This window comes from Rhinopithecus bieti, unplaced genomic scaffold (genome assembly GCF_001698545.2).
Source record: "Rhinopithecus bieti isolate Rb0 unplaced genomic scaffold, ASM169854v2 scaffold_21531, whole genome shotgun sequence".
NCBI classification, from domain to species: Eukaryota; Metazoa; Chordata; class Mammalia; order Primates; family Cercopithecidae; genus Rhinopithecus; species Rhinopithecus bieti.
The window spans coordinates 219653-244456 of record NW_016810386.1 but is presented as its reverse complement, the minus strand read 5'-3'; the positions used below and the strand labels follow the sequence as shown (position 1 = coordinate 244456).

Sequence of the window (24804 nt, the reverse complement as noted above, 5' to 3'; positions counted from 1 at the left end):
TTTTTTGAGGAATGTATGCAATATAAGACTTAAGAGGAGAATAGTATTGTGCCTTCTATTGAAAAATCATTAAAATCTTAAAGAACCATTACTTTTATGACAGAAAATTTGGGAATCTTTCTTGCTCTACCTGTACATGAAGTGAGCTTCTTTTCAAGCCCACAGATTCATTAAGGTTCTCATATTTCTTTTAAAAATGTCAGCCAGGCATGGTGGCTCATGCCTATAATCCCAGCTTCTTCGAAGGATGAGGCAGGAGGATGTCTTGAACCTGGAGTTGGAGGCTGCAAGCTGCAGTAAGCTGTGGTTACATCACTGCACTGCAGCTTGGGCAACAGCAAGACCATGTCAGAACAAAAAAAAGAACAAAAAAGGATCCCATACATATCTGTCTGTCTGTTTGTTTGTTTTTGGAGACAGAATCTCACTTTGTCGCCCAGGCATTGGCTCAAGTGATCCTCCCACTTCTGCCTCTTGAGTAGCTGGGACTACAGGCACGTGCCACCACCATACCTGACTGATTTTTTTTTTTGTATTTTTAGTGGAGAGGAGATTTTGCTATGTTGCCAAGGCTTGTCTTGAACTCCTGAGCTCAAGCAGTACCCCCACCTCATCCTCCCAAAGTGCTAGGGTTACAGGTGTGAGCCACCCTCTCCAGCTCCACACGTCTTTGATTTTAGGGGAATTTTCACTAGAATTGATAATTTGCTAAGGATAATCTACAAAGGCACAAGCCTTTCAGGTATGGTGTTGAATTGGCTGTGCTTATTACAGTTTATTTGCTTTCTGAGCTTTGACCTGCTTATCCTTTCTGTTGTTTAAAGGGAACCACTGTATGCACAGCCAGCTGCCTTCAGCTTCATAAACGAGCAGAGAGGATTGCGGCCGTTCTTGGTGATAAGGGACATCTAAATGCAGGAGATAATGTGGTGTTGCTCTATCCACCTGGTAAGCATTGGATTGGTAGACTAGACCTTAAGCTCCAGTACTAGACTGACTACAAATTGTGAGAGGATAGGCTCTCAGGGCCGCTCTCTATGACTTGCAGACAGTGTACTTCCCAACACTTAGAAGACCATGCATACAGGCCGAAGTGGGAACCAAGCCTCACCCCCCAAGTTGTGCAGTACAGTGGCTCTCCTGGGACCATGTCTGTTTTTGCACCCTTATATTTCTATTAGTGCCTGGCACATAAAAGTCACTCAATAAATAATGAATGAATGAAGTCTTCAGCTGCTTGGCTTTTGGAAACTCTCAAAACAGATGCTTTGTTTCTGTGAATGTTCAGGAATGGGGCAATTTCACCCAGTCCCCAAAGAAATGTTGTACGTGAATTCTGTGAACATTTTTCATATTATGATGATTGATGTTACTCAGGAGGAATAACTGGAGAAACCAGGAATGGTTAACTAGGAAAATAAAAGAATGGAGAAAGGAGAGGTGAGCAAGCCCTGAGCTTTTAAAAATATTTAGAAGGCTGCTCTGTGAAGAGCAGTCAGACTTCTTAGATGTTGTTGAAGGGGTGTGAGTTTTCATATTATGATTTAGTCTTCTTCTGTTATTGCTACTTTCACGTTCTGATTTAATTCAACAACCTTGTCTTCATAGTAAGAGGGTTTCAGAATTATTTGATGTAAAGATTCAAAATTCTGGGTGAAATATTTGAGTCTTCCCTTCGTTATTTCTGTCACCTAATCCACTCATACATCCAGCTTTTTTTGGCCTGTTATCCCCCCCACACTTCATATTGTTCTGTGATTTTTTTGTTTATTTTATTTTATTTTTGAGACGGAGTCTCGCTCTGCCACTCAGGCTGGAGTGCAGTGGCGTGATCCCAGCCCACTGCAACCTCTGCCTCCCTGGTTCCAGTGATTATCCTGCCTCAACCTCCTGGGTAGCTGGGATTACAGGCACCCGCCACCATGCCCAGCTAATTTTTGTATTTTTAGTAGAGATGGGGTTTCACCATGTTGGCCAGGCTCGTCTCAAACTCCTGACCTCAGGTGATCCACCTGCCCCAACCTTCCAAAGTGCTGGGGTTATAGGTGTGCGGCACAAGGCCTGGCTCATTCTGTGATTCTTATGCACTGCCTTATTTACCTAGATACTGAGATTTCATAGAAGATCACGTGATAGAGCAGTCCCCGCCATTGTATGCCCAGGAGATGGTCTTGCACCTGTCAGTTGGCCAGAGGCCACGGGGAAGGACCTGAGCTCTTCCTAAGGAGGCCTCTGCCCAGAGTCTTCCTCAGACTGAGTCATACTTTGCTCCCTAAAACTCACACCCCTTCAACAACATCTAAGAAGCCTGATTGCTCTTTTTAGAGCAGCCTTCTAAATATTTTTAAAAAGCTCAGGGCTTCCTCACCTCTCCTTTCTCCATTCCTTTATTTTCCTGGTTAACCATTCCTGGTTTCTCCAGTTACTTCTCCTGAGAAATATAAAGTAATAATATCAATATACCTTCTTCACAAATATTTCAGGAGTTTACTTCTGATTTCCTTCCTTTTTTGTTAATTGTTTTCTCTATATTTTCTAAAGTTTTATATGCTTCCTTCTTTCACTTTCAATATCTTCTGCTAGAGTCTCTGTTAAATTATGGTCTACAGAACCTGTCTTGCACATGATTTAATCGTTTTGGAAAATTTGCCTTTTAGTTTCTCAGTGCTCTTAGGCAGTTCAGTGCCTCTCCTGACAGGGTCTTTTGTCTTGCAGGCATTGAGTTAATCGCTGCCTTCTATGGCTGCCTGTATGCGGGCTGTATACCTGTGACCGTCAGACCTCCACATGCTCAGAACCTCACGGCCACGCTACCCACTGTCCGAATGATTGTTGATGTAAGTACCAGCTGTATCTTGCCTTGTCCTCATCTCCTAAAATCCAGATTCAGACAGCTAAGGATCCTTACTAATTTTCCAATTTTGTTAAGTCAGGAAATCAAATTTGTCTCCTGGAAACTACCTCCTTTTTGTTAATCAAGCCAAAACAACCATCATTATTCAGCGAAGGAACTGGGGGAAAGTGGTTATTGGTGAGATACAGAATTGTATGCAGTTATCATGAACATTAAGGAGGTGAAACAGCCATTAGTATTTCTCCAAGAAAAACACAAAAAGTAGCCAGGCATTGTGGCACATGCTTGTAGTCCCAGCTACTCAGGAGGCTGAGGCAGGAGGATCCCTTGAGTCTGGGAGGTGGAGGTTAGACGTGAGCTGAGATTACACCACCGCACTCCAGCCTGAGCAGACCCTGTCTCAAAAAAAAAAAAAAAAGTTTCCCCCTCCCCTTCTGTCTAAAATGTGATGTCTGATATTTTTCCTGCTAAATTATCTGGGTGATTTTAAGTGCCAAACTGAATTAACCGCAGTGTCAGGTCACTTCTATTTTAGTTACTTTTGTGAATTTACTTGGTGTAGCATTAAAAGGTGTCCAGACCTTACTCTGGAGATGATAGAAGTCTTTATAGGAGGCCGGGCGCGGTGGCTCAAGCCTGTAATCCCAGCACTTTGGGAGGCCGAGACGGGCGGATCACGAGGTCAGGAGATCGAGACCATCCTGGCTAACATGGTGAAACCCCGTCTCTACTAAAATACAAAAAACTAGCCGGGCGACCTGGCGGGCGCCTGTAGTCCCAGCTACTCGGGAGGCTGAGGCAGGAGAATGGCGTGAACCCGGGAGGCGGAGCTTGCAGTGAGCTGAGATCCGGCCACTGCACTCCATCCTGGGCGACAGAGCGAGACTCCGTCTCAAAAAAAAAAAAAAAAAAAAGAAGTCTTTATAGGATATGAGAGTTAAAGAAAATAAGGTAAATGTGTATTGCATCAGATCCTAGTGTTTACAGCAAGGGGAAGCCTTGGCCAGTGCCGATAGATTACAAAATTCCAGTTCATGTAGCATTTGCTTCTCTGAGAACTGCTGCTCTGTCAGCAAAAAAGGAGCCCACGGTATAAAAGCCATGATCACCATGGATGATTTTATTACAAAGTGTAATTCAGCGAAATGCCCTTGTTATATTCTACAAAGTGGGCCAGAAAAGCAGGGAGGGGAGTTGCTGTTGATGCAGTTTGTGGGCAAAGTAGGTCACTTTGCATTTCTGTGTATAGCTGGGCAAGAGAACCTAGTTTCTATGAGAGCTTATATCAGCATCGGGGTTCCTTAGGTTCAGCATATGGTCTAGGTGTAGTAAGTCTCATTATTCACTAGGGACTGGGGCAGTGTCCTTCAAACATGGTTGTCTAATTCTTCTCATTTCCTGAGCACTACAAAATCCACATCTTTGTTTAATTGTGGTCTTAATGAAATCATGGGATTGTGGGATCCATACTGAGATTATAATTACAAAATATTTTGAGAATCACTGTTATAAACAATACAGTGTATTGTGAATAGGTCCATCATCCTGAGAGAGTTAAATGTCACACATTTCCAGAAGGAAACATGCAAGGGAGTAAACTGACCTCATCTGTCCCACATGTGTTCTTTGAAACCGTCCTGTCCAGTGTGGTACATGAGTGGCTTTTAGCAGCAGCCAGGACCTGTGGTGCCATGTTGGGGCTGAGCCTCCTGATGCTTATTGTTGTCCATTTGTTTTCTAGGTCAGCAAAGCAGCCTGTATTCTCACCGGTCAGACCCTAATGCGGCTACTGAGGTCCCGAGAGGCGGCAGCAGCAGTGGATGTGAAAACCTGGCCAACCATCATTGACACAGGTGAAAGGGAGACTTCTCCTGAGGGTGGAGGCAGTGAGAGCTCACAATACCTGAGATCTCTTCTATTCTCATGCCAGACTTGTTTACCCTTCCTTTATGTCTTCTGCCTGCTAAGACAGAGGCAAAACCTAGCATCAGTAAGCTTGTGCAGGACTAGACACTGACAGCAGATGCAAAGGGCGAGATCACAATCTGCTAAGAATTCTCCAAACAAAAGTGTTTTGCTGTTACTCTTGGCATCATCAAAAGGTGGTTAGGTTTTTATGCTACATGTAACTATGTATATGTAGGGCCAAGTAAAATATTGAGACAATCTGATCCTTTTGTTGGAGATGTGATATTGTTGAAATAATACTGGACTGGGAGTCAGGTGATTTGGGTTCTGGCTCAAGCTTCATTACCTACTGCCTGTGTAATCCTGACTGAAATTACCCTTTCCTAAGCTACTGCCTACCCCTGCCTGACTTGTATATTTATTGAGAAGATAAAATGCAGTGTAATATGAAAATACTAAACTTTGAAAGCCATAAAGTGCAAAATTTTTAGATAGTATTCATATTAAAGAAGGGGGTAAGATACGGGAATAGCTGAAAAAGCTGTGGTATAGAAAGAATGTGGGTTTTGGAGTCAGGCAGGTAGGGTTTAAGTCCTGCTATATCTGCTACTCTCTGAGTATCCTTACTAACCTGTCTATAAAGTGGGAGTTGTAAAGATTAAATGATGTAATGCAAAGTTCCTAGCATGTAATCATAATGATAACATCTAACTTTCATTGAGCCCTTATGTCAGTCATTTAATGTGTTATATACTTTTATCCTTACCCTATAAGTTATTATTTTTATCCTTATTTTGCAGATTAGAAAACTGAGGGAAGTTAAATAAGCAGCAGAACTGAAATTCAAATCCAGCCAGTTTGGCTCCATTCCCAGCCTCTTAACCATTAATGTCCTCCCTACCCTTTTTTAAAAAAAAAAAAACTCTGGATTCAAATGCAGGAATGACATGTATTTGTGGTTATTGTGTACCAGATGCCGAACTGGGTTTTTAAAATATTTATTACTGAAGGATAGAAGCATGTTGTATACATATATGTATCACAAATGGATTGTGTTGGTGTTAATGATGCTGGTAGATCTATGGTTAATGGGCTGAATCACAACAGGAAGGTTTCCTTAGGCACTTGAGTGGTCATATGAGTGACCCTTCCCTGCACAAAGGGAGGTCAAAGGTGATAGTCTTTCATTTGACCAGAAATGGGTGCCCTGTGATTTGGTGATTTAAAACTCACAGAGACGTCCTTCTTGATCCAGAAAGCCAAAGGAGCCATTGAAGAGGTATGGCTGGAGCCATTGAAGAGGTATGGCTGGAGGACATCTTTGACATCCCTGGTTTTAGCATACTTATAAAGCACATGGGGGGAAGTAGAGGAGGTATCATAAATGAGTGAAAGCAGCGAATTACCAGTTCTTGGCTACCATTCTCTTTTGGAGACAGAGCCCTCACTCTGTCACCCAGGCTGCAGTGTAGGGACGCGATCTCGGCTCACTGCAACCTCCACCTCCCAGGTTCAAGGGATTCTCCTGCCTCAGCCTCCCGAGTAGCTGGGATTACAGGTATGAACCACCATGCCTGGCTAATTTTTGTATTTTTAGTAGAGACAGGGGTCGCCATGTTGGCCAGGCTGGTCTCGAACCCCCGTCCTCAAAGTGATCCACCTGCCTCAGCCTCCCAAAGTGCTAGGATTACAAGTGTGAGCCACTGTGCCTAGCCACCATTTTATTTTATTTTATTTTTTAAAGAGACATGATCTTGATATGTTGCCCAGGTTAGTCTCAAACTCCTGGGTTCACACAATCCTCCTGCCTCAGCCTCCCAAATAGCTGGGACTATAGGCCTGAGTCACTGCACCCAGATAGATTACTATTCTTAAAATTCTGCCAACTTAACCAGGCGCCATGGCTCATGCTTGTAATGCCAGCACTTTGGGAGGCTGAGGCAGGAGGATCATATGAGCTCAGGAGTTGGAGACTAGCCTGGGCAATATAGTGAGACCTCACCGCTATGAAAAACAAAAATTTTTTTTAATTTAGCTAGGCATGGTGGCATAGACCTGTAGTCCCAGCTACTCAGGAGGCTGAGGTGGGAGGATCATTTGAGCCCAGCAGATGGAGGTTGTAGTGACCCAAGATCAAGCCACTGTATTCCCACCTGGGCAATAGAGCAAGACTCTTGTCTTTAGAAAAAAAAAAATCTGCTAAGTTAACTTAGAGAAATACTTTCCAACTTTTAAATCCATACATGATTAATATAACACATACTAAAGTATAAATAATGAACTTTAACTTGAAACCAGTATAACAGCTAATGCTTTTTAAGCATTTCTTCAGTCAGTTGCTTTAAAAGTGCTTTATGTGAATTAAATTCCCAACAGTTCTATGAGGGTAGGTATTATTTTAGAGATTCGTTTTAGAGAAGAAGAAAACAGCCACAAAGAGGTGAAATAACTCCAGGGTCACATAGCTGATAGTAGAGCTGGCATTTGAACAGCAGTCTGCTTCCTACTGTGTTCTATTTCCCCTTACTAAGCTGCTAGCAGATACATTTACCTGATGTAGATTTGCTTGCCTGTGTTGTCTAGTGTTGTCCTCAACCCCAGCCCACCTCTAAGAATGACATATGTGAGCTACTTGGTTAAATATGAGAAGCCTAAGCTTTAGCAAATCCCCGAAGCTCAATTTGGCCACAGCAAACCCACAGAAAACCAGTTGAAGAGCAATAATTTTCATGTTCCCGCATGTTGGATTGACATCAGGTTTTTTTCTTTTCATGGCAGATGATTTACCCAGGAAAAGGTTACCTCAGCTGTACAAACCACCCACTCCTGAGATGTTGGCATATCTTGATTTTAGTGTCTCCACAACTGGCATGCTTACAGGAGTGAAGGTAAGCTGCATGCTAGAAAAATGCCACGTCTGCCAAAAAACAGAGATGACCACTGCCCCAGAAACTTTAGACACAGAGGCTAAGTGGTTGTACCAGAGACCGGTAGGCAGAGTGAGGATCAAGGGTCGCTGCTCTATTTAAATAAAGGCATTGGCTCCTCTGGAATGAGTTATCACAAGGAATTTGTATTATTAAGTGTCTGTACCTAGCATTGAAGCTGAAAGATAAAAAGAGTTTGTTAAAATATGTATGAAATCTGATATTTAGATATCATAAAATTCAGTATTAGATTGGGCACAGTGGCTCACGCCTGTTATCCCAGCTCCTTCGGAGGCCAAGGCGGGCAGATCACATGAAGTCTGGAGTTCGAGACCAGCCTGAACAACATGGAAAACCTCTTCTCTACTAAAAATAGAAAATTAGCTGGGCATGGTGGTGCATGTCTGTAATCCCAGCTACTTGGGAGGCTGAGGTTGCGGTGAGCTGAGATCGTGCCATTGCACCACAACCTGGACAACAGGAGCGAAACTCCATCTTTAAAAAAAAAAGAAATTATTATTAACTAATGAACAGAAATATGTTCCCTTAATGGAGACTTAGGTTAGGCTTTGAAGCACTAAAAATTATACATTGTTTTGAGGAGTTTAGGGAATTGAAACTCCTCAAAGCTGTCGTCAGAGCTGTTCTGCTGCCTGTGGGAAGACAGTTCCAGCCTGTTCCATTTTCCATACTTTGCAGATGTCCCACTCTGCAGTGAACGCTCTGTGTCGAGCCATCAAGCTCCAGTGCGAGTTGTACTCTTCTCGGCAGATCGCCATCTGCCTTGACCCTTACTGTGGACTTGGCTTCGCGCTCTGGTGTCTCTGCAGGTAGGGATGGAAAAGCCAAGGAGACAGAATGTGTGGGGGTATACTTTATGGCCATGACCATCTCATCCTTTCCTTTGCTCCCTTAATTTGGTAAAGTTTCAGTAAAATGCTAGTGTTTTCAGAATTTATGGATCTACTGTGTCTGTGAAGTTTGTTTACAAACAGTTTTGTCTGTATTCCCTTTGTTATTTTCTGTTAATTTTATTCTTCGTACAAAATGGCAGTGATCCTGTTACTTGCTCTCTTCTCCACCATGTAAGCTTTGCTTTAGAAGCAAAGCCAAGTAGAACGATGATTCTCAGGTGAAATATGTCATGCTTTGACAGCCAGCATGTACCCCCTAGGCTTGGCAGGAAGGAGCACAGTGGGATGGGATGACAGCATGTGGATGGAAAGTAGCACATTTGCCCTGGCCAAGTTGCTCCTTGCAGAATACAGATCCCAGCTCCTCTCACCACTCCCCCAGAGAACCTCATCTCAGACCTGCATTTTCATCTCCTTGGTGTACATCATGAATGCTTCATAGATGCCTGCAGCTCAACGTTCTCCTCCTGTTCTTTCTTTGTTAGGGTAGGGTCATCCATGTAGGGGCCCACACTAGAAACATGGGTCTTATCTTCAGATTCTTTATCTTCATGTCTTGTGTCTAATCAAATGTATGTCCTTTGGCTTGGTTGTTCTACACCTATATGTATATAAGAATCACCTGGGGGTGGCCGGGCGCGGTGGCTCAAGCCTGTAATCCCAGCACTTTGGGAGGCCGAGACGGGTGGATCACGAGGTCAGGAGATCGAGACCATCCTGGCTAACACAGTGAAACCCCGTCTCTACTAAAAATACAAAAACTAGCTGGGCGAGGTGGCGGGCGCCTGTAGTCCCAGCTACTCGGGAGGCTGAGGCAGGAGAATGGCATAAACCCGGGAGGCAGAGCTTGCAGTGAGCTGAGATCTGGCCACTGCACTCCAGTCCGGGCGACAGAGCGAGACTCCGCCTCAAAAAAATAAAAAAAAAAAATATAAAAAGAGAATCCCCTGGGGGTCTTTTAACAAAAATTAATGGGACTCCCCAAGACTTATTAATCTTCATCTCCAGAGGTGGTGACCACACCACCAGTATTTTGAAATATAGGATTCCTGAGCTTCTAGTGATTCTGATCTGTAAACAGGTTTAGGCATAAAATCACTGCCATTTTGTATGAGCCAAGAGTTTAAGCTTTGTGGCTATAGAAGAGACATGATAGGAACCCTGTTCCTTCCTTTTTTTTTTTCTAAAAAAAAAAAAAAACTATTGTGTTGATAGTTCTTCCTATTGATGGACTGAATATGGATATGAGGATCCATATTTCCTTTCTGTCCTTTTTTCTCTTTCTTTCTTTTTCTTTCTTTTTTTTTTTTCTGTTTTTTGTTTTGTTTTATTTTTGTTTTGTTTTATTTTGTTTGACCACACTGTCGTGTGGTCAAAACAGCCACTGTTTTGTTTTGTTTTTTTTTTTGAGTCAGTGTCTTGCTCTGTTGCCCAGGCTGGAGTGCAGTGGTGCAGTCTCAGCTCACTGCAACCTCCACCTCCCAAGCTCAAGCGATCCTTCCACCTCAGCCTCCTGAGTAGCTGGGAGTACAGGTGCACACCATTTTTTAGTAGAGACAGCATTTTGCCATGTTGCCCAGGCTGGTCTCGAACTCCTGGACTCAGGCAGTCCACCTACCTTGACCTCCCAAAGTGAGCCACCACGCCCAGCCTCATTCCTTCTTTTTCATCCTGGGCTACACTGTTGGGTTCAAGCCTGTATCACCTCTCACCTGAACTATTGCAGCCTCTCCTGTCTCTCAACTTTCAGTGGCTCGTATCACCAATCCCTACTCCATATGTCCATATTGTCAGTGTTGCCCCAACTTAAAGTTGCAATGACTGCCTGCTAGGTGAAGTCTAAACTCCTTCATATAATGGTTAAGCCCTGTCACAGTTTGGCCTTAGCCCTTCTGGCCTTACTCCTCCGTGCACCCTGTGTGCTAGGATTTCAGTTGAATACTCTCTCTTTTTTTTTTTTTTTTTAGGAGACAGGGTCTCAATCTGTCGCCCAGTCTGAAGTGCAGTGGCACAGTCACAGCTCACTGCAGCCTCTCGGGCTCAAGTGATCCTCCCACCTCAGCCTCCCAAGTAGCTGGGACTATAGTTGTGTGCCACCACGCCTGGCTAATTGTTAAAAAAACTGTTTTGTAGAGGCATGAGTTTTGCTTTATTACCCAGGCTGGTCTTCAACTTCTGGGCTCCAGCGATCCTCCCATCATGGCCTCCCAGAGTACTGGGATTATAGGCATAAGCCACTGTGCCTGGCCACTTGAATACTAATAATATTTTTGATGGCTTCAAATATGCTGTACTTATCAGCCTTTGTATATGTTGTTCCTCTGCCTAGAACACCCTCACTACTGTCCCCACTTCTTCTGGCCACTGTCAAATTCACATTCATTCTTCAAGCTCCAGCTCAAGTGTCACCAGCTCAGTGAAGCACTACCACTCCCCCACTCTGGTTTATCGAGCTTGAATGAATTGCTGTTTATTCTGTGATCTCAATGTTCTTGATTCACATCTCATATTCAGAGCATCAATAAAATGGTTATTAACATCTTTAAAAGAAACCATAGGAATAAAATCCAGTCCACACGTAAGGTTTCTGAAGAAAAAGAGGAAAAAATGCTACTCCATCGGGGTTTTAAAGATTAGTTATTAGGAATTACCTTTCCAGAATATTTAGTATCATCTTGACCATATTAATTAGCTTGAGGGCAGTTGTAAGAATGTTATGTAGACTGAAGCAACCTACCACAGTCTGCTTTATTTCATAGTTGCTCCGCTTGCGAGTTGTATAGGAACAAGACTGATTCTTAGAGCTTTACATCTCATATGTCCCTATACTGTCCTTTACACTCGGTAAATATCTGTGGAATTGGTGGGGTTCTGAAGTATCAGGTGTCAAGGATGAACTGATGATTCCAGCTGTTGTCTATTTCACTGCAGCGTCTATTCAGGCCACCAGTCTGTCTTAATTCCTCCTATGGAGTTAGAGAACAACCTTTTCCTCTGGCTCGCCACGGTCAACCAGTACAAAATAAGGGACACTTTCTGCTCCTATTCAGTGATGGAGCTCTGCACCAAAGGACTTGGCAACCAAGTGGAAGTGCTAAAGGTAAGAAGCAGCTCCAGCAGGTGGCCAGTCCCAAAAGGTTTTGAAGAAACGAGCCAAGACGTAACAGGGCCAGAGCAGGGCCTAATAGACATGTTTGCTTGCCTTTTTCAAGTCACTCAGTTTAAAAAGGGTGTATTGTAAACCTTGGCAAGTTTATCTCTTCCACCTTCCTAATTTAGTGCACTCTTTCACAGTTTAATATGATTCTTACTTTGTGGACAAGAAGGGGGAACTGGTTGGGAGGCTAACTGGAAAGACTATGTAAACATAAAAGGGAACTGTGGCTTCCAATACTTTTCCTAATAGAATTTGAAACCTCAAAATATTAAGAATTCAGAATATCCCCAAAGATAAGGGTAACTGATTCATTCATGTGTGTGTCGAATGATGATCTGTCTGACTGGCATATGAGAAAGTCAGAAAATACTGAATTTTCTTTGATAGAAAAATATGATCTTTGGAATGCATAGAGACAAGAGATTAGATCGCCAGAGTTCTAGATTAATTTTTCTCTCAGTCCCATCAAATATGGGGACATCTAAGGTACAGAAATGAGGAGGGATAAAAAAGTACTGCTGAAGAGCCTTAGATTTTTAGAAGAAAGAGGAAAGAACTAGAGAATGAGTGAATTTACCAGCAGACAGTGATTTTAATGGGATGCCTTGGCCGTTTCTTCTTTTCTGAAAGCTGCTTTTCTGTGTATGCCTGAGGTGAGAATACACAATTGCTTGGCTTTTCCTGACCAAGGAGCTAGAACAGTGGCCTTACCTGTTCAGTTATTTTATGATCCTACTGACTTGACTCCCATATAATGGTGTCTTGCAGACCAGAGGGATCAACCTCTCCTGTGTCCGGACCTGTGTGGTGGTGGCGGAGGAGCGGCCCCGCGTTGCACTCCAGCAGTCCTTCTCCAAGCTCTTCAAAGACATCGGGCTGTCCCCGCGGGCTGTCAGCACCACTTTTGGATCAAGAGTCAATGTAGCAATATGTTTACAGGTGACCCTCATGAAATCTTGTCTGCTCAAAAACAGGAGAGGAATGTGGAGTATCCCAGAGCATGGGCTTTGGAGCCAGGCTGCCTGGGCTTGAGCCTCGCCACGCTTACTTGTTTTAGAACTTTGGGCTTTTTAATCTCGATTTCTTTGTGTCTCATTTTGCTCACCTGTAAAGTGAAGGTAGCAGTACTGTGCTTCCCCAGGAAGCTCTGCACAATCACTGAGCTACCAGCTCAGAGCTCTTGGAACAGTGCTAGCAGCGAGTGCAGTGTTCGTGTTTATTTGAGTCACTGTCGTGTGGTCATGATGATGAGTTACAAAGATTTGAGTCCTATTTGGATTTCACTTGTATCTGACCTGTTTTCCTTTTCTTTTTTTTTTTATTTGAGATGGAGCCTTGCTCTGTCACCCAGCTGGAGTGCAGTGGCGCAATCTCAGTTCACTGCAACCTTCGCCTCCTGGGTTCAAGCGGTTCTCTCACCTCAGCCTCCCGAGTAGCTGGGGTTACAGGCGTGCACCACCACGCCTGGCTATTTTTTGTATTTTTAGTAGAGACAGGGTTTCACCCTGTTGGCCAGGCTGGTCTCAAACTCCTGACCTCAAGTGATCCAGCCACCTCAGCCTCCCAAAGTGCTGGGATTACGGACGTGAGCCACCGTGCCCGGTCTGACCTTCTGTTTTTCTGTTTCTATATTCTATACCATTTTTTTCTTTCTGTTTCCTTCTTTTCCTTTTTTTTTTTTTTTTTTTTTTTTTTTTTTGAGACAGAGTCTCGCTCTGTCGCCCAGGCTGGAGTGCAGTGGCCGGATCTCAGCTCACTGCAAATTCCGCCTCCGGGTTTACGCCATTCTCCTGCCTCAGCCTCCCAAGTAGCTGGGACTACAGGCGCCCGCCACCTCGCCCGGCTATTTTTTTGTATTTTTTAGTAGAGACGGGGTTTCACCGTGTTAGCCAGGATGGTCTCGATCTCCTGACCTCGTGATCCGCCCGTCTCGGCCTCCCAAAGTGCTGGGATTACAGGCTTGAGCCACCGCACCCGGCCTCTTTATTTTTATTTTTTTCAAACAATAACCTTGTATTCTCTTCTCCATCCAGATGGCAACTTTGTCATGTTATTCTTGACAGGTAAATAACAGAAAAGGGACTAGAACTGAGACTTAATTTTATGTATTAATAGCTAATAAAGCAAATATAGGGCCAAGTGTGTTCATGCCTGTAATCCCAGTACTTTGTGAGGCCAAGGCAGGAGGATTGCTTGAGCCCTTAGGTTTGAGACCAGCCTGGGCAACATAGTTGAGACCTCATCTCTCCCCTACCCCCACCACCCACCCGCAAAAAAAAATAGCTGGGCTTGGTGGTGCATGCCTCTAGTCCCAGCTACCTGGAAGTCTGAGGCAGGGGGATTGCTTGAGCCCGGGAAGTTGAGGCTGCAGTGAGCTGTGATTGTACTGCTGCACTCCAGCAGCCTGGGTGGCAGATTGAGACCCTGTCTCTTTGATAAGGCAAATATAGGCACGGACAAAAGTGAGTGAAAGAAGATAGCACACATGCGTGGATTATTTCAGGTCTTCTGTGACCTTCTTCTTTCAGAAGGGTCTTGATGGTTTCACCTTGAGCCCCATCATAATAGCCCTCTTGCTGTCACTGTGGCCAGTATTGGTTTTGCAAGTCCCTGGATTGCCGACCTGTCTCACCTCTGCTTTGAATCCAGGGATGAAAGCCCTCCTCAGCATGGAAACATTTCAGTGCTGCCACAGTCCCCATGATAAGAGTGAGAGCAGTGGGCCTAGGAGGCCACTCTCCAAGGGAAGAGAGGCAAAAGAGTGTGGATTTTCATGTATATGGCTAAATTGTTTTCGTTTGAAAATGTGACATACAGTTTATTGAAATTCTAAACAATGCATTGATTTGTCTTTCTTTAGGGAACCTCAGGGCCTGATCCGACTACTGTGTATGTGGATCTGAAATCACTAAGACATGACAGGTACAACAGATCGATGAATGCTCCTTTCCTGCTGGTTCCTAACCGTAACAAATTCGGAACCTCAGAGCCAGCATTTTCCCTCATTCCTTTTGTTCATATCTTCCAGGAGGGGAATGGGAAGAGGGAAGGGATTTGTTTTTATCATTAATACATAAGATTTACATTTATAAGAAGGCTTTAATTCTCTCAGTTGCTCCACTGTTCTTTAATATTAACGTATAATAGTTATTGCCCATATAAAAGTATTTTGTGACATTTGATATAAATTAAACTAAAATGGATAGTCTCTTTCCTCTAAGAGTTTAAAAATAATAGGACAGATAAGATAAATGAGTCAGAGTAGGGTTTTTGAAACAATACCTTATCTGAGCCTCATGGGTAAAAGCCTGCCTCCTTAGCCCAGAAGGGAATTATAGCTGTGTCCCAAGGTGAGCACTGGCCCAGGGCCCCAAGACCTCTCTTCCCAAGCCCCACTCCCCTGGGTGTGTTATCTGGAGTGCCCCACTGCACTGACCTAGCCCGCAGAGGTAAAGCATCTCTCTCATGCAGCAGTTTGAAACCTGGGAAGATTTTGCCACCCCACTGGAGATTTGACAATGTCTGGAAACATTTTGGGTTGTCATAAAAGGGGGCTTGCTACTGACATCTAGTGGGCAGAGGCCAGAGGTGTTGCTAAACACTCTACAATGCACAGAATAGCCCCTTTCAACAAAAAATTATCTGACCAAAATGTTAGTAGTGCTGAGTTTGAGAAACCCTGCTGTAGTGTGAGGAAGACAGACAAGTTAAAGGTCGTGGGAAGGCAGCACTGAGCTGCAGGAACATGGCGACCTCTCTTCTTAAAAGCCCTATATACAGTAAATACCGTTCTTCTGCAGAGTTCGTCTTGTGGAACGTGGCGCCCCTCAGAGTTTGCTTCTCTCGGAGTCTGGAAAGGTAATTTGTTCTGTTGACCATGGGGAAGGTGGGCTGTGTGGAGAAGTGGTTCAGTTTAAAGAAACCAGAAGCCATATGATATATTAGTGTCCAGGGCAAGCTTTAATTGAAATCTGGAGATAATTTCAGCTTAGCTAATACTTTCAAATTCATATGGGTACATAGATAAGAAGGATAGTAAATTTGAACTCTCTTAATTTCCATCGATTTTTAAAAGTCCAACTGATATGTTATTCGTGTTGACAGACCAGCAAAATGCAGTGCTCATTATATTGTATGAAAGGTGGATAGAAGAGCTGGTTCTATGTTTTTTTTTTTTTTTTTTGGAGATGGAGTCTCACTCTGCCACCCAGGCTAGAGTGCAGTGGGCGCGATCTCAGCTCACTGCAACCTCTGCCTCCCAGGTTCAAGGAGAACTTGCCTCAGCCTCCAAGTAGCTGGGATTACAGGCACCTGCCCCAGGTCCAGCTAATTTTGTGTTTTTAGTAAAGAAGGGGTTTCACCATGTTGGCCAGGCTGGTCTTGAACTCCTGACCTCAGGTGATCACCTGCCTCAGCCTCCCGAAGTGCTGGGATTACAGGCATGAGCCACTGTGCCCGTCCTGGTTCTGTCTTACAAATGTCACAAGGAGAAAGCTAGGAGAGGCCGACATGGGAGTGTGGTTTAAAGTCAGGGAAGACACACATGCATTTAAAGTTGAAAATAAAAATGAGGATAAGATTAAAGATATTTGAGAGAGTTAACATCTGTGGGAGTAAGATTTCTTAGATTAGAATGAGGCTATAAAACGTCAAAAGAGATTTAGTGAGAAGCAGTTTACTAAGAATGATAGGAAACCCACATGCATTGTCAAGACAAGTGGGAATTTCTCTGCCCTTTGACGAGATAATGATGATACCTCAGAATCCTGTCTAGTAATTCTGAAGGGCAGAGAAAAAATCGTGACGGGGAAAAAAGAATCCCTGCCAAACCTACTTGGTGGTGTATCTCCCCATGGGGCGCTTACTCCAGTCTCACCCTCCGTTTGCATCTGCCGGGGTGGGGTTTTGGCTGATTTTGTCACTGCCTTGTCACGTCTTCACTCGCCTCAGCAGCCAAGCACGCCTCATGAGCATTAGCCTGTGCCCGCCCTGGACTAAGGGAACTGTCTCGTCTCTTCCTTGAGGTTTTAGATGTTTGCACCCAGATAATGATTGAGGGCTTCTTGAGTAACCTCATACTTTAGAAACCCAAGATAAAAAGGGAGTTCGAAGGGAGCAGAATATGGGTAACCAGAGAGGCCCTTCTTTTGTTAGAATGGCTGAGCCATTCCCTCAGCCAGTATATGTGTCTTCCTTTTCCTTCCTGAGGAAGATCCTGGGGTCATGGATAGCCTTCTGTCCTGCAAAGCTGCTGCTGCCCTCTCTCACTCTTCACGTTCCTCCAACTCTAGCACCAGCTGGAGTCTGGAGTAGAGTCACTCAGGCTGTCCCTGCCTGCTGCCTTTTCTGTTTTAAAGGGTTTCACTGCCATCATTCCAGTGAATGAGAAAGAGCATGAGAAAGGAAAGGTTATTCTACAAATTCCACTGTGAAGGTCCCGATCTGCAGTTTCTCATCCCTTTGAAGAGATGGCAAACTGGCTCCCATTTTATTTTTGAGGCTGAGTTTTATTAGACCTTTGGTCTTCAGTGAACTAGGAAGGTTCAGTGAGAGCAAAACACAAGGTCTCTGCCATGGTCCCCTCAGGGTAGCTGCTGTGATACCGTTGCAGCTGGCTCCCACCCTGTGTGCCTCGCCCACCTCTCCGGCAGGTCCTAACTGTGTGTTTCCTGGAGGTCATTAGATTTCACTGAACCCAATCTTTGTATTTTCCCTTTGATTCTTAGATTTTACCTGGAGTGAAAGTGGTTATTGTTAATCCTGAGACCAAAGGGCCGGTTGGAGACTCTCACCTTGGAGAGGTTTGTAATAATTTTCATTTTTACTCTGAAAAGTCAGCAGTAAAAATCTCTAGGGTTCACATTTTAGAAATCAGTAAAACTGTGGCTTTAGCTTTCCCCTGTTGTGAATGGAGTTAATTTTTTTCTGTAAGGCATGAGACTGAAACTGACAGAAGAGGGAGATTGAAACTGGGATCCAGGGAAGATTTAGGCACCCAAACTGGAAATAGTGCCAGATTTGTCCACTGACATGCCCTTAGCTAGAAAGGAAAGTGAGCAAATCCTACATGTTCCCATCTATTAAGGTATGAAACTGAAAGGAGTCACATATTTACAAATTTTTAAGGTCAGTCAGATGTTATATTGTATTCTAAAATGTATCCATGTTTGCATTAAAAAAAAATATAGGCCCAGCCCTTTAACAAAAAATATTTACATATAAATAGATATTACTTATATATAAGTATATAAAATTAACTATATAAAATAGTTAATTTTCTTCCCCAAATCTTTGTTTTGTTTTTTTGAGACAGAGTCTCACTCTGTCGCCCAGGCTGGGCTCACTGCCAACCTCCGCCTCCTGGGAGGAGTGATTCTTGTGCCTCATCCTTCCAAGTAGCTGGGACTGCAGGCACGTGCCACCATGTCTGGCTAACTTTTTGTATTTTTAGTAGATAGGGTTTTACTATGTTGTCCAGGCTGGTTTTGAACTCATGAGCTCAGGTGATCCGCCCACCTCAGTCTCCCAAAATACTAGGATTACAGGCATGAGCCCCCATGCCCAGCCTCCCCAAATCTTTGAAGGATGCTGATATTTCATTACGTAGCTGAATGAGAGGAGTACTGTAAGTGCAGGAGCCAGATGACCTGGGCTCTGCCACTTACAAGCTTCTCAGTATTGGACAAGTTAATCTCTCGGGGCCTCAGTTTCCTCATCCATAAATAATAATAGCACTGGTGGCCAGGCACAGTGGCTCACGCCTGTGATCCCAGCACTTTGGGAGGCCGAGGCGGGCAGACCACGAGGTCAAGAAATCAAGACCATCCTGGCCAACATGAGGAAACCCAGTCTCTACTAAAAATACAAAAATTAGCTGGGTGTGGTGGCGTGTGCCCATAGTCCCAGCTACTCAGGAGGCTGAGGCTTGAACCTGGGAAGCGGAGGTTGCAGTGAGTCGAGACTGCACCACTGCACTCCAGCCTGGCAACAGAGCAAGACTCTCAAAAATAATAATAATAGTAATAATAATAGCACCGTCCAGCGTGCAGTGGCTCATGCCTGTAATCCCAACACTTTGGGAGGCTAAAGCAGAAGTTTGAGGCCACTCTACTTTGAGGCCAGGAGTTTGAGGCCAGCTGGGCAGCATAGCAAAGACCCTGTCTCTACTTCAAAAAAATTTTTTTGGCCGGGCCTGGTGGCTCAAGCCTGTAATCCCAGCACTTTGTGGGGCTGAGACGGGCGGATCATGAGGTCAGAAGATCGAGACCATCCTGGCTAACACGGTTGAAACCCCATCTCTTACTAAAAAATACCAAAAAAAAAAAAACTAGCCAGGCGAGGCGGTGGCGGGCCCTGTAGCTTTCCAGCGCTACTCGGGAGGCTGGCAGGAGAATGGCGCTTAAACCGGGAGGCGGGAGCTTGCAGGGGTGAGCCCCGAGATCATTGCACTGCACTCCAGCTCTGGGCGACAGCAGCCGAGACTCCGTCTCAAAAAAAAAAAAAAAAATTTTTTTTTTTTCTGAGACAGGGTATTGCTCTGTCACCCAGGCTGTAATGCAGTGGTGCCATCTTGGCTCCCTGCAACCTCCGTCTCCCTGGTTCAAGTAATTCTCCTGCCTCAGCCTCCTGTGTAGCTGGGATTACAGGCGTACACCACCATGCCTGGCTAATTTTGTATTTTTAGTAGAGATGGGGTTTCACCATGTTGGCCAGGCTGGTCTTGAACTCCTGACCTCAAGTGATCCACCCACCTTGGCCTCCCAAAGTGCTGGGTTTACAAGCGTGAGCCACCACGCCCAGCCTATTTTAAAAAGTTTTAAATGTTAATAGTAGCACCTACCTCACCTCCTGAGTAGAATCATTATACAATTAAATGTATTAACGCCTGTATCTGTAATGTACATGGAACAGTGTTTGTCACATAATGATTCTCAGTAACATTATTGTTAGCTATTGCTGTTTATATTATAAACTCAGACACCCCCTGGTGTTTCCCTGTGGGCTTCCACAGTTACCCCAGAAGCACAGAAATGATCCCTGATGTGTTCGTGGGACTCTGGAGGAGGGTGAGCCAGGGAGGCAGGGTAGCCTTGTGGGTGAGAGCACAGCCTCAGGAGCCACAAGAGCATGGGTGCCAGTCTCCTCATTTCTGCATGTTAGGTGAACTCGTTAACTCCTTGTTTTTTCATCCGTAAAATGGGAACAACCTTGTGTGAACTGTGTTGTCATGTCGTATATATCTGGATGGATGGAGGTTAGGTACATGATGAGCACCTGGTAAATGTCAGCTGCCTTTATTGATGCAGTTGTGTTGTTGTTAATATAAAAATGAGATTTAAAAAATCAAATAACCTGATCCAAGAGAATTAATACGGTTGTGTGTCCCCAGTGAGTTGTGACCAAAGCACTTTTCTTGTAGATTTGGGTGAACAGTCCCCATACAGCCAGCGGCTACTACACCATCTACGATAGTGAGACTCTTCAAGCTGATCATTTCAACACTCGCCTCAGCTTTGGAGATGCGGCTCAGACACTCTGGGCTCGGACAGGATACCTTGGTTTTGTCCGCCGGACCGAGCTCACAGCGGCCACTGGAGGTACTTGTGCAACGACTCCTCCCCACTGACCCTGCTTTGTGTTTCTGTAGCACTAGCTGACCTCCTTCAGCCTCCCTTGGATTGTGGAGTGTGTGTATCTAGTTACTCCCTTCTGTGACTCTTAAACCCATAAGTGACTCTCTCTTCGTTTGGAGTCATGCTTTGCCCCACGAAGAGTGTCTAAGAGGTGAGCGCTTGGGGCGAGCCCAGGAGCATCCCGAGCTATGAGTCAGAGAGATGTGCCTGATGGCGAGTGAGCGTCCCTAGCTAAACACAGACTTTCAGTCCCTGCGGGGCTGATTCCCCACCCAGGACAAGCATTACATCTTGTATCTCTTCTACCCTGCACACCACTTGGGAAGCAGGAGGAACGGCCCTATTCCCTGAGAAGGGCGTCAGTTCCAAGGAGCCATCTTGCTGAGGTATCGCAGTGCCTCGGTGTCTTGCATTGGACACAGCCTGCTTCCTGGCCAAGCCTCCGGTATAAGGATTCCCTCCCGTCACCCTCTGCCCAGTTGATTGTCACGGCTTCACTGCTGCCTGCCGTCACCCTTTCTTCCAGACTGGCACTCACAGCCATTTAAAAATACCCAACACTGACTATATCCTGCACTTGAAGAAGTGATATATATATAACCTGCTGGATTTTAAAGGCCTAAATTCTCCATAGTTCCATACTGACCAGTGTCCATAGTTCCCCAGATTTCATGGAGAGGCAGGGGCAACCCAGTGGAGCAGAGGGTGGCATCCCTGCCTGGTGCCCTGGTTTTGAGCCCACCTCTGCGTTTGCTGGGTGACCTTGAGCAATCACTTAGCCTCTGTTTCCTACTTAGAAAATGGGGATGACTATGTTTCTTGCCTCATGGAAATGATGTGAGATTAAAGGACGTGATGCATTTAGATGCCAAAAACGGTGCCTGGCACACAGGAAGCACCCATTAGTCATTCACTGCTGTGTTTCTGTTTTTGTCATCAGTCTTCATGAGCTCACCAGGTGATGGGAGCCTCTGCTGGACCTCCTGATCCTTTTCACTCCAACAGCTTAAATCACTTTGTTTTGCTGAATTTTTCAGAAATCTGCCTTTTTCCAGAAATTACTGCAAAGTCATCTTCCTTCTGTATCCTAACTGGATTACAAGCCTGTTAGAAACGAGGACTAGTTTCCCCTATGTTCTACAACCCTCATCTTTATATCTGTATTCCATGAAGCTACCTAGAAAGAATGACACTCGTTCATCTCCTCTCCCTCTCAACTCCTCTCTTTCCTCCTCCCCTCCCCTCTGGCTGAGTCCTGTTTGTCCTTAAAAGCTCAGCTCTGCCCTCAGCTTTTCCAGGAGCCTTCCTTGACCCTTTGAGCTGGACTCAGTGATGTCCTCTGCCCCTCCGAAACTCATGCACACTCCTGTCGCTGGGCTTGCTACATTACAACGGAATGCCTCTTTGTGTATCTTTTCCCCTGCCTCAACTGTAAGGATCTTCAGCGCAGGAATTGGGTGTTGTCAGCTTTGTCTCCCCAGCACATAACACAGTTCCTAACATGTAGTAATAATAATAATAGCTAATTTCTGGTATCATTTACAATATACCACATACCATATTAACTACTGTGCATGAATTGACTCACAAATCCTCACAGCAGCCATTGATTATTATTCCCATCTCACAGAGGGGCAGTAGGATTCAGAGCCTTAAGGAATTTGCCCAGAGTTGCACAGCTGGTAGAGGCAGAGCCAGGTGACAGGCAGTCTGACCCCTGTGCTCTGGACTCCAGTGTTATGTTACACTCAGTATATGTCCGAGCCACATTTCTCTCTTTTTCTTTCTGTCAGAGCGTCATGATGCATTGTATGTGGTGGGAGCACTGGATGAAACACTGGAGCTGAGAGGATTACGATACCACCCGATTGATATTGAGACCTCGGTGTCCCGGATCCACAGAAGCATTGCTGAATGGTAACTCCCCCAGCATACACTGTGCTTCCCACTTCAGCTTTAGTCATAATCTCAACTCATCTAATTAATTGGTCATTGGGACCACATACCTACCTTGAAACATAGAGCTCCACAGGAGGAGTAAGGAGATAGACTGATTCTTGTCTTGGGTGTGCAATCTGCTGTGGCCAACAAGGCCTATCCACAGGAGCCAGATGAGGCCATGAGGCCCCTAGGGAATACTGTGATACCTTCTGTGGAATGCTGGAACTGAGCCCTTTTTTAGTGATAGACTCTCATAATGGGAAGGGACTAAAAGATCATTGATCTCTTGGAAGTCAGCGTAATATGGTGGAAAGAACCAGCTTAAAGACTCTTCTCATCTGTAAAACACTCCCTCTGCTACTTCCTAATTATCAGAAGCATCAAATGAGAATGTGCTTTGTAAACTATTAAGTGGTAAGCAGATGAAAAGGGTAGTTGATATTATCTCATCCAGTTTCCTGCTCTTTGTAGGAATTTTACATTTTACCTGATAAAGGATCATCCAACAATGTATTGACTTAAAATCTGTAAAATTAAAACTGTGGTTTGGCCGGGCACAGTGGCTCACATCTGTAATCCCAGAACTTTGGGAGACCAAGGCGGGTGGATCACTTAAGCCCAGGAATTCAAGACCATCGTGGGCAACATGGTAAAACCCCATCTCTACAAAAAAAATTTTTTAATTAGCCAGGTGTGGTGGCATGCCTGTAGTCCCAGCTACCCAGGAGGCTGAGGTGGGAGGATCACTTTAGCCTGGGAGGTTGAAGCTACAGTGAGCCAAGATTGTGCCACTGCGTTCCAGCCCTGGTGACAGACTGAGACTGTCTCAAAAAAATAACAACAAAAAAAACATCTCTGTAGTGTTTACCTACTGGCTTTCATTCTGGGTTCTTAACCAATACAGAATCTGTTTGGTTTGTTTTCTGCGTATTTTAGTGAATGTGTCCCCACTTTTCCCCATGCTAAACAGCCACAGTTCTTTCGATGGTTGCTCATGCTTTCCAGATACTTCTTTGTCTAAAGATGCTCTTGTTGGCCGGAAGTGGTGGCTCACGCCTATAATCCCAGCACTTTGGGAGGCTGAGGTGGGTGGATCACCTGAGGTCAGGAGTTCAAGACCAGCCTGACCAACATGGCAAAACCCCATCTCTACTAAAAATACAAAAATTAGCTGGGTGCAGTGGCAGGCGCCTGTAATCCTAGCTGCTTGGGAGGTTGAGGCAGGAGAATTGCTTGAACCTAGGAGGTGGAGGTTGCAGTGGGCCAAGATTGTACCACTACACTCCAGCCTGGGCAACAGAGCGAAACTCTGTCTCAAAAAAAAAAAAGATGCTCTTGTCTTCATCGGAGTCTCTCCCTAGACCTGAACAAGATTCTGACCAAGACAAGAACATCTTTAGACATCTGGAAAGCATCCAGAGAAGCTGGGTGCCGTGGTTACTTTGTCATTTTAGACATTTGACTCTTAATAGAACCAGATATTGTGTAATTGTGTACTTTTGTGGGGTTTTTGTTTGTTTGTTTTGTTTTGTTTTTTGAGACAGAATTTTGCTCTTGTTGCCTAGGCTGGAGTACAATGGCGCGATCTTGGCTCACTGCATCCTCCGCCTCCCAGGTTCAAGGGATTCTCCTGCCTCAGCTTCCCTAGTAGCTGGGATTACGGGTGTGTGCCACCACGCCCAGCTAATTTTGTATTTTTAGTAGAGAGGGAGTTTCTCCATGTTGGTCAGGCTGGTCTTGAACTCCTGACCTCCGGTGATCCGCCCACCTCGGCCTCCCAAAGTGCTGGGATTACAGGCGTGAGTCACCGCGCCTGGCCGATATTGTGTACTTTTTTAATTATTGGAATTTGTTTTGTTTGTTTGTTTTTTTGTGAGACAGAGTCTCACTCTGTCACCCAGGCTGGAGTGCAGTGGTGCGATCCCGGCTCACTACAACCTCTGCCTCCCGGGTTCAAGCGATTCTTCTGCCTCAGCCTCCCAGGTAGCTGGGACTACAGGCGCACACCATCATGCCCGGCTAATTTTTGTATTTTTAGTAGAGATGGGGTTTCACCATATTGGCCAGGCTGGTCTCAAACTCCTGACCTCATGATCCACCCACCTCGGCCTCCCAAAGTGCTGTGATTACAGGCGTGAGCCACCGCGCCCAGCTGGAATCTGTTTTTAAAGCAGTTTAGGCCTGCATATCAAGTCAGGCCCTACCTTCTAACCCAGTAACTCCACCCGGTGGAAAGTGGCTTATGGTCCTTTTACACAATAGAAGACACTTGCACATGGGGCACTAATAACTCATGTGAGTCAGACAGACTGTCTTCCTGTTGGGTTTAAGAATACTGCTTAGGGGCCGGGCGCGGTGGCTCAAGCCTGTAATCCCAGCACTTTGGGAGGCCGAGACGGGCGGATCATGAGGTCAGGAGATCGAGACCATCCTGGCTAATACGGTGAAACCCCGTCTCTACTAAAAAATA

The 24804-nt window shown here is 45.0% G+C and overlaps 1 protein-coding gene across 4 annotated transcripts in view; it reads left to right on the top strand.

The window, feature by feature from the left end:
- Window positions 1–24804, top strand: part of DIP2B (DIP2 acetate--CoA ligase B (putative)) — a 266458-nt gene that overhangs the window by 236152 nt on the left and 5502 nt on the right. For all 4 annotated transcript variants that reach the window (XM_017891753.1, XM_017891752.1, XM_017891751.1 and 1 more), the window contains 12 exons: window positions 825–948; window positions 2716–2837; window positions 4596–4707; window positions 7541–7650; window positions 8389–8519; window positions 11535–11703; window positions 12529–12699; window positions 14621–14682; window positions 15561–15618; window positions 17487–17561; window positions 20180–20357; window positions 22187–22310. In XM_017891753.1, coding sequence (XP_017747242.1) covers window positions 825–948; window positions 2716–2837; window positions 4596–4707; window positions 7541–7650; window positions 8389–8519; window positions 11535–11703; window positions 12529–12699; window positions 14621–14682; window positions 15561–15618; window positions 17487–17561; window positions 20180–20357; window positions 22187–22310 — 1436 coding nt within the window. The remainder of the gene's footprint in view (window positions 1–824; window positions 949–2715; window positions 2838–4595; window positions 4708–7540; window positions 7651–8388; window positions 8520–11534; window positions 11704–12528; window positions 12700–14620; window positions 14683–15560; window positions 15619–17486; window positions 17562–20179; window positions 20358–22186; window positions 22311–24804) is intronic.